The 12,191-nt window shown below is 48.6% G+C and overlaps 1 protein-coding gene across 2 annotated transcripts in view; it reads right to left on the bottom strand.

Moving 5' to 3' along the window:
* The window catches only part of ALPK3 (alpha kinase 3), an 83,751-nt gene extending 72,021 nt beyond the window's left edge, over positions 1–11,730 (bottom strand). For both annotated transcript variants that reach the window (XM_050966782.1, XM_050966783.1), the window contains exon 1: positions 11,495–11,730. In XM_050966782.1, coding sequence (XP_050822739.1) covers positions 11,495–11,670 — 176 coding nt within the window. In that variant the 5' untranslated portion in view covers positions 11,671–11,730. The remainder of the gene's footprint in view (positions 1–11,494) is intronic.
* Between the last annotated feature and the right edge of the window lie 461 nt (positions 11,731–12,191).

Below are 12,191 nucleotides of genomic sequence, written 5' to 3'. Positions count from 1 at the left end.
GCTCATTTAAGCCGCCTCTGAGAAGGTGGAGGGGGGGACGCCATTGGCCCACAGATCAGAAGATTGGAGTCAGGCCCACACAAAGTGAAGCTAGGATTTCATTCTCTCTGGTGGCAGAAGGTGGGATCTCCTGGCACTTTAGTGCTAGACATTGTTGGATCTGTTTTACTGCCCTCTGACATAAGATACTGCTTGGCACATGCAAATGGCTTGGTTTAAGATTTCATTTGAACTTTTCTGCCGGCAAGGTTAACTCTACTGGAAACAGAAACATAGGATCAAAGAAATGTAGAGGTGGAAGGGACTTCTAGAGCTATGAGCCAGATTGAACATTTTCTGATTTCTCTACTGTCCAGTAACTACCCTGGATTTTTTTTTTTTTAGACACAAGTTGGGTGAGGTAATATCTTTTGCTGGAGCAACTTCTGTTGGTGAGAGAGAGAAACAAGCTTTCAAGGCACACAGAGCTCTTCTTCAGTTCTGGGAAAGGTACCCCACTGGTCACAGCTACAGGGTGGAAGAGATTGTTTAGCATAAGTAGTTACCACATATTCTAAGGCAGTGGTTTTCAAACTGTGGGCTGCAACCCAGTAATGAGTTGGGGAATGAAACTCACTGGGTTGCAGTAGCTCTAGTCAGCACCACTGACCTGGCCGTTAAAAGTCCCATCAGCAGTGCTGCCTGGCTAAGGCAGGCTGGTCCCTACCCGTTCTGACACCGCACTGCATCCCAGAAGCAGCCTGCAGCAGGTCCAGCTCCTAGGCAGGGGGGCCACGGGGCTCTGTGCACTGGCCCGAGCACCAGCTCTGCACTTGCACTGGCCAATTCCCAGCCAATGGGGGGGAAGCAGTGCCTGCACGCCTCCACCTAGGAGCCGTACCTGCTGCTGGCTGCTTCCGGGGTGCAACGTGGTCCCAGGACAGAAAGGAAGCCTGCCTTAGCACCCCTGCCGCACCGCTGACCAGAAGCTGCCAAAGGAAAGCCCATGCCCCAATCTCCAGCCCATAGCCCTCCCCCAAAAAACAGAGCCCCTTCCTGCATCCCAAATCCCTCATACCCAGCCCCACCCCAGAGCCTGCATTCCCAGTCCAGAGCCCTGACCCTCTCCCGCACCCCAGGCCCCTGCCTCAGCCCAGAGCCCCCTTCCACATCCTGAACCCTCATTCCTGGCCCCATCTTACAGTCCTCACTCCTGCACCCCAACCCTCTGCCTCAGCCCTGAGCCCCTCCCACATCCCAAACCCCTCATTCCCAGCTCCAATGGGTCACAGGCATCAACAATTTTCTTCAACTAGGTCACCAGAAAAAGTTTAAAAACCACCGTTCTAAGGGATCATTCAAGATAGAGTTGCTCATTAACACTTCTGCAGACATAGCACAAGAGGAGGGGGTTAGTGGGTTACAGATTGTTGTAATAAGCCATAAATCTAGTGTCTCTGTTAAGTCCATGATTTTTAGCGTCCAGCAGAGTTATGAATTTAAGCTCCTAGGCTCATCTTTTGAAGTGTTACAGGGGTTTCCTTTCAGGATGAGGACTGATAGGTCAGATATAGAGTGACTGCTTTGTGAAAAGCGATAAGGTATTTGTTTCCTATTTTCTTGTGAGAGTTCATTTGACAGTGTAATGATTGTCTGGTTTCACCCACATAGTGGTTATTGGAGCATTTAGTGCACCGGATGAGGTACACTACATGTTGTGATATACATGTGTAGGATCCATGAGACTCCTGAAAGGTGCATTGTGGTGGGTGTGGATCATTGTAGCAGTGGAGAGCTGTCTGAAGGTTTTGCATCTGTTGTTCTGGTGCCGCTTTGACTGGGTGTGTCCTGGTCTGTGGGGAGTTTGTTTCTGATGATGAACTTGCCACTTGGAGAGGTTGTGGGGTAGTTTGAAAGCCAGAAGTGGGGGCTCAGGAAAGATTTCTTTCAGGATGGGGTCCCCATTGAGTATGGGTTGTAGCTGTTTGATGACACCCCACAGGGCTTCCAGTGTGGAGTGGAAGGGGTGTGTGGTCAGAGGGGTTTTATTTCTGTATTGAAGCAGGTTCTCTCAGGCTATTTAGGTAGACTGACCAGAAGTCCCATTTTTATAGGGACAGTCCTGTTTTTTGGGACTTTTTCTTATATAGGCACCTATTATCCCCTACTTCTGTCCCGTTTTTTTCACAGTTCGTATCTGGTCACCCTATATTTAGGTGGCCCATTCCACAACGCAACCTACTTCTCTGGTGGAGTGTCCTTGTTTGGTGAAGGTGTTTTAAGTGTGCTAAGGTGTATATCCCAGACTTTCTCCTCAGAGCACTTTCTGTAGTATCTGAGTATCTGGCTGTAGATAACCAATTTTCTTGGTTGGTTTGCAGTAGTTACTGGATCTATGAAGGTAGGTGTGGTGATCCAGGCATTTCTTGTATATGGTTGGCTGTAGGATTCTATTGCTGAAGCTGATCATGGTGCCCAGGAAGTGGATGCTAGTGTGGGAGCATTCCAGAGAGTTTAATGGACAGGTGGTTGTTGTGGAACTCTGAGGGAGATTGATTTTGTTTGCATTTTGAGTTTAAGACCAAAAAACAATGAAGCTATCCCATACCTGTTGTGATCTTAGTCTGCTTTCAAGTATTTCCTGTAATACAGTATCCCACTCCTTACCAAATATCATGCATCAGCATTTATGTCACGAGTGTGCTTACTGCTTCATGCATAGTGGTAATAATTAGTACGGGGCACTACTTTATCAGTAGAATACTGAGAACTTTACAGTATCTTTATTAGTAGTATCACACCATTTTATGGGCCGGAAAATGGATGCATAGATGGGTTAAGTGACTTGGCCAAGGTCACAAAGCGAGGGTCAGAATTAGGGCTCAATGAGTAGTAGGAGACATTTTCTGCAGAAATTATTTTCGATTCAAAGACTGCGTAGTGTTTGGTTTGCATCTGACAATTTAAAGTTAAGGTTACTGCAAAGGCTGGAACGGACTCTTGACAGAACACTGCGCTGCTCCAGGAGCTGCACACTTCAGAGACCATCCTGCATCCCTCCATCAGATGGGAGAAGCTCAAGTGCAGGAGATGGTAGAGGAATTCATTCAGAGTCTGTGGCCATCACTTTATTATCATCCCAAAGGAAGACTAAAATTCACACACACAGGTTGAACAATGCTAGAAGAGAGATGCACAACCAATTAATAATAATACCTTGTTCTTATATAAAGCTTTTCATCACTAAATCCCAAAGAGCTTTATAAAGGAGATTAATTTCAGTCTCTTCCAACAAACTGATTCTGGACCAGCTCACAGGTGCTCAGCACTTGACCACTCAGGATGTAGCTAGTGGATATTGGCAAGTCTCATTGGAAGAGGCCTGAAAATGCAGCCCAGTCATGGACCAGGGCCTCCTTGTGCTGGGTGCTACACAAACCCAGAACAGAAAGAGGTCTCTGCCGCAAAAAGGTACAGTCTAGAGACCGTCTCATGAAGAGATATTTATGCATGTGGAGTGATTAATGGCCCCGCTACCTTTCTGAGATTGGGACGCTGTCCAGACAATGTCAGCACACCAAAATCCCCACATCTCATAATAACAAGGATGTTAAGTCCTTCCTTGAGTTGGTTTCTTAGCAAATATTTATTGACAAAGCAAACTCCTGTGGGAGCTTACAAAAGCCAAACCATCCAAGAAAGACCTTCTAGAAAATAAGGAAGCGGAGCATGCTTTTCAGGAACTAAATGAACGCCTGTGTTCTCAGCCTGTTGTATTACAGCCACATCTTTCACCTTCACTTTATAGGCTGATGCAAGACATGTTAGTCCGGGAGCAATTCCTGGTCAGAAGAGCACAGAACTTAGAAATTCATTGCACATGCTGGGTGATAGTAGCATCTCTCTGAGCTGGTCTACAATGGAAAAGGAAGTTATCCAAGAAGGTTAAGAGGGGCTAGATCCATAAAGGGACAATGCCAAGTGCCAACTCCTACGCACTCTGCCACCTACTGGTATTGTTAGTCCTGAGTTAGGCACCCAGATTCCTCACACAATGCACAGGGAGTTTATTTCTACACTGCACACCACTGGTGGCAGCATGAAGAGTATGCATAGCTACCTGCTGCAGTGAAAAGCGGGCTGCATCCACACTGCGGTGTGTAGCTGGCTACACATAGCAGTGAAAAGCTCTTGCAGGAGGGAAGCAACGGGGAGCTGTTGGAGCCTTTCCCCACTGCCAGAGTCTTTCCCTTTGGTGGGGAAAGGCTCTGGCAGTGGGACACTAGACTTATTAAAAATAACAGTGTAGGCGGGGGAAGCACTGCTTGGGCACGTGCAGAACAGTATAGGGTACGTACCCTAAGGGTTTGGACGCACCTTTAATCTCCTCGAACTAAGCAATGCCTCACCATCTACGTTGCTATTTATACCCATGGTAGTTGGTGTGCTATGTACTCTACATGCCACTGTAAGGCTTGTGCAGTGTGGATGTACCCTTGGGCACCTTTCAGGAGCCAGCACACTGAGTGGGAATCTGTCTAAGTCAGCCAGGAGTGACATGCAGAGAAAAGGGTTGGGGCTTCAGTCCCAGATGCACAAAGATGCTTAAGTGCCTGCCTGACAGGCTGGAGGGAGACCCCTATCTCTGTCCAGGATTCTTAGCCATGAACCCTCTCCTGCAGTAAGAAATCTCAGGTAGGTCAGCCCTTTCTCACAAACGAGAAAGGGGCACCCCACCCTGTTACAACCAATAGCCCAGCGCTAGGGCACTCAGGTGGGATGTGGGAAAACCGTATTCAAATCCCTGCTCTGGCTGATTTAGAGCAGGGACTGGAACCAACCTAACCAGTGGGCTACAGATTCAAACTTTTTCTTGCTCTCGCACAATGAATATTTATACAGAGTTGAACATCTTCAACCAGAGAAACAGAGCACCACCCCAAAATATCCAATAGCCTGGTAGTCAGGGTGCTCACCTGGGAGATAGGAGACCTGGGTCCAAGGATTTGAATCTGGGTCCCATTGCCCAGGTGAGAGCTCTAACCACTGAACTACTGGATATTCTGGGGACACCCACCCACCCAAATATTCCCAACCTCTGAGGCTAGTCCAGGTCTAGCCCTTCTTAATACTGAAAATCACTTGGTTTTGGCGAGGAGTAAGTTAACTCCCAAATAAATACATTTTACCAGTTTTAAGTGTGCTCCCTTTAAGTTTCCTGTGACACTCCCTTGTTCTTGTATTGTAAGAAAGGTCAGAGAATACACGGGTTAGGTCTTCGCTTGTTCATCTCTTCTAAAGTAAGCAGTCCTTCCCAGTCTTTACTCATGTAGAAGTCTGTATGCATCTAATCATCTTCACCACCTTACACCCCTTCTAATTCTCTTAAGCAAGGGTGAGGAGAACTCCAAGCAGTGTTCCAGGTGTAGGGACACCACTGATTTATATACAATGGTATTGTATTGTCAGTGTTATCTATCACTTTCTTTAAAGCATAACATCTAGTGTGCTTTTTTAACTACCACCATGCAGTTACCAGAAGTTTTCTTTAACATTGCCACAGTGATGCCCAGGGAGTTTGCCTGAGTGCCTATGGTTAATTTAAAACCCAGAAGCGTAGATCAGTAATTCAAAAATGCATTACCTAGCATGTGTCAATATTGCATTCCTTCTGCTATTTTGCTGTTCACTCACCTAACTTTTTAGGTCCTTCTGAAGTTCCTCAGTCTTATCTAGATTGGACTAACATAAATAGCGGTCATTTACAAGCGATACAGCATCATGGTTCACTCCCTTTTCAAACTTGTTAGGATACAGTCTTTAATTACATGATCACAAACTACTTGTTTCCCATAGTACCTTGCTTCATTCAGACTCTGACCCTGCACAATAGAAGACAAGGGAATTTTGCCAACAACTTCAATGGGAACCAGATCAAGCACTCAGTGCACAGGATGGACAGCGCTTAGAGAATGAACCAGGGCTGTATAGTGAGGGAGTCTGTTGGCTATAGGATCCCTGCCTCATTTGTTGCAGAAATAAGGTGTGTTGGGAATGAGGCAGGTGCTTGCAGGGAGAAAGGATGATTTTGTGGTTGGGGCATGTAATCCCTGGGAGGATGGGCTGTGGCAGGCCAGGGAGCCTGCACAGCCCAGGAACCAATCAGAAAAGGGCTTATGGGGAGCCAATCAGGGCCCAGATTGGAGGGAACCAATCAGGGCCAGGCTCACCCATATAGAAAGGCTGCCCAGAGCAGGAGCAGTCAGTCTGTCCCAGGCCTTTGACAGGGGAAGGTCAGTCTCCAAGGGGAGACTAGCACTGCAGACAGCGCAGCGCTGGGCAGGCTCAGGGAGGCTAGAAGTCTCTAGCCCATAGCTGCCAGGCTGCAGGCCCTGAAGGGAAGGGCCTAGCGAGTGTAAGGGGCCGTAGGGGAAGTGGCCCAGGGAAACAGACAGAGGAAGGGAAAGAAAGGACAGCGAGGCTGATGCCAGAGGGTCCCTGGGCCAGGACCCAGAGTAGAAGGCGGGCCTGGGTCCCCCCCCTTCCTCCTTGCAGTACATCCAGCCATTGGCTGTAAGGAGCGGCCATTATAGACTATGCCCGATCCCTGACAAGAGGGATTAGACTTTGGGGTGTGTGGCTGCACATGGTGGCTGGGGTGGAGGACTGCTGATCACCGATCCCTGGAAGGGGGTGCAGATGGACTAAGGGGCACTGCTGGAGGGAAGTGGCCTCGAAGAGGATGCTGCCAAGCAGGCAGCAATGCGGGTCCAGCGACAGCAGCGGAGAGCAGAGGGGAGAACAATGGATGGGACACCATCAGGAGGGGGTGCTCCACTGGAATCAAGCTAATTCCCGAAATCACCAGCAGGAGGTGCTGCAGGTGGTGAGTCCCAAACCGTTTACAGGGCAGTTGAATGCCACCAGCAGCACTGGATTCTCTCTCTGCCACAGAGTTCCTATGTGATACTGGACAAGTCACTTAAACCAAAGTTTTCCCAAGTGGTCACTAATTGTATGTGCCTCATTTTCTTAGGTGCCCAACTTGAGACCTAACTTTCAGAAATGGTAAGCAATAACAGCTGCAAAAGTTGACTGGAGGCGTGCTTTGAACATACAAAGTTCTGAGAAAAAAAATCAGGCCCTAGGTACCTCATATTGGGCACCCAAAAAATTCAATAAATAAATCAGTGAAAAATTATGTATAAATCAATTTCCATCTCCCGTCTATAGAATGAGGATATCACCACCTCACTGGGGTGGTGTGAAGAATAAATTCATTATTGTTCCTGATGCATTCAGAGACTATGGTGACAGCCACCATAAAAATTAAGAATTCTGTATTTAGGTCTGGTTTTGGATGGTGTGTGATATATCTGGCCTGAGGTCACTGAATGATGAGAACAAATGCTGAACAGCTAGCGACTCTGTGAGCACCATCTGTCCTGTGCACTGGGTGAGGCAGCAGTCTTGTGGAAATAACAGCATGTGATCATGTAATTAGAGACTGCATCATAACACAAACTGTGCAGAGTAGGGGGCCCAGGCAACCCTAATACTGACAATTCCCAACTTTTGAGCTCCTGACTGTCCAACCTTCATGTTCTTTTGACTTTTCTGTACATAATTGGTAGATATTTACTGGGGGCACCATTAGCCATTTGCCATGCTGAAAACTGGCCGTTGACCATGTCTCTTCACTAGAAAATAGGTGTGTTCTTAACTCGCATTAAAATCCCAGTGAACGCAAGCAAGTCTGTAGTCTTCACATGAATTAAAGTTTACCTTGACATGCTACTGTGTGAAAACTACCACCAGCCTTGTCTTCACTAAGAATTACCTCAAGTTAGCTATCTTGAGTTAGCTAGCACAGGTTACACATCTTTTTTCCTAGTGAAGAAAAGGTGTTAGTCGTACTGTTTTAGCCCATTTCTAATCCAAGACAGTAGTTTACATCTCTCACCTCATGACTACCTAGGCTATGTCAACACCTCTTTTAGCAGTAAAATTACAGTGAGATGATCACACACACACATATATACTCCCTGTGAAATCTTTGGAGACAAGGCACAGGTAGTTAACTGAAATCAATACTGTCTCCCCCTCCACCCGCAGTTGTCCTTACCTACCTATACTGCAGTCAACTGAGGGCATGTGGCTTTTGTAGTCACAGCATAGGGCTGGGAAAGAGCTCTCCCAGTGCTATAAAAAAAACCTCCATGGGGAGCACAGCTACCAGCGCGGGGAGCACTGGGGGCGGGGGGGTTTCACACCCCTGAGCAAGACAGTTGCAGCACTGTAAAGTGCCAGTGTAAACAAGCCCAAACAGAGAACCTTGTCTCCATGAGAGATTTTACACTAAAATATCTTAAATCAGCTCAACCTGTGAAACTACACCTTTGACAATGAAGACCTATCCCTAGTCTTCTTACGAGTGATTGTGAAGAACTGTCGAAGACTTTTTCACATTCCAAATACCTTACAGCAATCAGCTCTCCTTTATCCAGTAAAAATAAAGTTGAAAAAATTCTAGTAGACTGCAATTTTTATTTTAGTTATCACACCAAGGGAGCCTCACAGATCTGTAATTCTCAGATCTCCCTTAATGCATTTTCTTCCATATTATAGAATGAAAATAATATACCTATTTCTCTGGTATAGCAACTGTTTTAAATGAGATTGCAAATATTTGGGAACAGCTTAGCCATTTCACTCTTAAATTCATTCAGAACTCTGGCATGTATTATCTGGTTTTGATGACCTGTTATTCTGCTATTTATGACTTTGTTAGAGCATCTCCTTTTGACGCTTCATTCTCTTAGTACCTCCATTACCCAAAAAGTATAGGTTTGAGGTAGGTACCTCTAGTATCCTCTGTGGCAAAGACAGATGCAACTTGTCTTCTCTGCACTGTTCTTATCCCATCTAAATGCGTCTTCACTTCCTGTGATCTAGCTTCAAGTTCTCACATGCTTCCTGCTTCGAACGCATGAATTTGTTTTATGTATAAACGATTGTTCTTCAAATTCCCTCGCCACCTAATTTTCAACTTGTACTTTTACTCCTGTAAAATGTAGCGAACAATTTTTTTCTTTCTAGTAAATTAAGACAATTGTTTGCCAAATTCTACTGGCCATGTCATAGCATTCATAGGTTGCAAAAATGAGATTTAATGCATAATTTGGCCTGCAGGATATTTATTACAGTCTGGACACATAAGAAGCAGAGAACCCAGTGTCAGTGTCAGAGCCCAGGCTGAGTTTGAAAGGATAGTAGATGTTTTTACCTGTAAGCAGGGCAATTTTGACAGTCATTGAGAGACAAATGACCAGAATGTCATGACATTTTTCACTCTTCTGAAAAGAGCATTTAAGGACCAATTACTAGACCCAACCAGATTTCCAATCCAGTGTCTAAACTGCCATTTTTTGGCAAGACTCAAGACACTTCTAAAGAGCCAACTCCAGTAGTAGCTGCCTTTCACCCTTGTACTGGAGCCCTCTCCCATGGTCTGTAGAGTAGGACACAGCTCTGTGATCACACTGATCTCCTCAACCATGGCAACAGGCACACCTCTATGCTCATTACTGGATGTATGTACAACATTTGATACTGTGGGACTTTGTGGCATACATGTATCACTCCACCATATATTGGGCCCAAGCTACCCAAGGAATCTCCTCCTCTCCACAGAAGCCTTGCAAGAAAACTGCACCCCTCAGGTACAATGGAGCTGTAACAACAAGGCTAGCGTGACCAGAAAGCAAGTGTGAAAAATCAGAACAGAGGGTGGTGGGTAATTGCTGCTTACATAAGATAAAGCCCCATATAGTGAGACTGTCCTTATAAAATCAGGACATCTGGTCACCCTAAACAAGAATGAGATTCCAGAAAGCTGGAGGGAGAGCTTTATTCCAGATATAAATGCAAGGTTCCTGCTCCTTAGCTTTCCACCAACAATAAAACCAGAATACCACTCACAGGAGTTACACCTCCCAACCTGAGACTGAAGCAGAGGGCAGCAACAATGCACTTGTTTCTTTAATCACAGAATATCAGGGTTGGAAGGGACCTCAGGAGGACATCTAGTCCAACCCTCTGCTCAAAGCAGGACCAATCCCCAGATAGATTTTTACCCCAAATGGCTCCTGCAAGGATTGAACTCACAACCCTGGGTTTAGCAGGCCAATCCAGGGTTATGTATATGAAGCAGATGGGGTACCTGAGTTTGCAAAATCAGCCCTCAGTTTGTGTAAACAGCTTGCCCAATCACCCAGGAAATCTGTGACAGAACTAGGATTGTTACACCAAATACAAGCTCATTCTTCCTCTCTTGAGGATTACTGCCAGCCAGTGCCTTCACAGCTCCTGAGTACAAAGCTATGTGTTATTCCAAAGGACTATTCTATCATTCAGAAACAAGTGCCTCATTGAGACAATGCCTCTCCACTGTGGGCCCTGAAGTGTCATTCTTTTTATCTATGTATAAGTCATCCATCAAAGTATATTACTAGGTGCTTATACAAGAGTTACAACAAAGCTTCCCAATTCCACAGAAACCCAGCAACTGTTTGAGGATCAGGGGAGTGGGGGAAAGGGACCCACTGTAGGTAGAAGTGAAGCACTGCGCTTTTTGGCCTTTCTGCCATTACATTTCCCATTACAGATAGAAGAAGCATGCTATTCCTCTTCTGCTTCCTACAATATTCATTGCTATTGCTCACTGATGCCATTTGTGTTTCTATGTTAGTTACCTGAGTGTAATGCACAGTGTGAGCTCACCTGCACTTCACTGCAAGTCTTGATAATAGCATTCCCTAGGGATAGTACCTAAACTGGCTGCCAGAATGGCTGGTAGTTACACAAATGCACCCAGGGAAATAATCTCACAAGGGGAGAGGTGAAATGACCCAACACCCTACATAGGCCACACATGCATCAGATCAGACTGTCTGGATTATCCATTCCCATTCCTACACACAGGCCCAGCTGTCTTCAGCCAGCTTTAGGCCCAGTACTGCACCTGGGACAGTTACAAATGGAACTTCCCTAGGGGGCAGGTCTGACTGTGCCCTGGCTAGTCCCGGCTGGGAGGCCACAGGTGCCCTGGAAGGGACAAAGCACTGGGGTTTGGCCAGCACTGACCCTGGATCCGACACGTGGGCGCTCCTTTAAGGGCGGCCCTCTCCACCGCGGGACCCTTGGCCGCTGCCCCACGTGCCAGGGACCGGACCGGCAGCCCCTCCACCCAGCGTCCTTCAGGCCCGGGCTGCGCCAAGCTGCAGGGCGCAAGGAGCTTCAGGGCCAAATGCCGAGGCCTCCGCCGCAGCCACAGCGCCCGCCCGCGGGGCCCCCACCGGCCTGGCCTCCAGCCCCGCTCTTAGGCACCCCCAGCTCGGCCCTCACCCCCTTCCCCGGCCCCGCAGACACCCGCGGCCCAGCCCCGTCACTCGCCGGACACTGCTGGACCCAGCCCCGCGGCGAGCCCGGGGCCAGACCCCCGGCCGGCCCCCACCTGTTCTCGGGCCGGATGCTGAGCAGGTAGCTGCGGCTGTCGGGCCGGGTGCTCCAGCCGGGCCCCTCCCACTCCTCGCTCTCGGCCCCGGGGCCCGGGGCGCTGCTGGGGCTGTAGAGCGAGTAGCGCCCGTTGACCGAGTAGGAGCGGCTCAGGGGTCTCCGGCGGGAGCCCATCTCCACCCGGCGGCGCCTGCCCGCCCGGAGCCCCGACGACACGGGGACTGCGCGTCCCGGGGCCGGGGCGCACTGGGGGAACGGGCTGCCCGGGGGCGGTCCCCGGCCTGTCCTGCGCCCGCCCCTCTCCATCAGCGGCTATTTATAGCAGCAGCGCCTCTGTCAGCATTTCCAGCCCCCGGGCGCCGCGCCCTGCCGCACATGGGGCTGTCACTCACTCGGAGCCGCACAGCCGGGGCACCCCGCAGCCGGGTTCCGGCACCGGGTACTGGGACACTGGGCACCAGGCCCCCCCGCCTGGGACCCGAAACCGAGCACCTGGACACCCGCACTGGGCACAAGGATACCCTGCACCAGGACTCCCGAACCGGGCACTGGGCACAAAGACCCCTGCACTGTGACCCCCGTTCTGGACACCGGGATCACCATACTTGGACACCGGGCACATGGACTGCCTGGGACCCCCCAGCTCCAGAACTCCCTCCCCCCCAGACTAGGAACCTCCTCAGACAGGCCATCAG

This window comes from Gopherus flavomarginatus, chromosome 9 (assembly GCF_025201925.1).
Source record: "Gopherus flavomarginatus isolate rGopFla2 chromosome 9, rGopFla2.mat.asm, whole genome shotgun sequence".
Lineage (NCBI taxonomy): Eukaryota > Metazoa > Chordata > Testudines > Testudinidae > Gopherus > Gopherus flavomarginatus.
The sequence above is the reverse complement of the archived record's forward strand: the minus strand, read 5'-3'. Positions and strand labels throughout refer to the sequence as shown.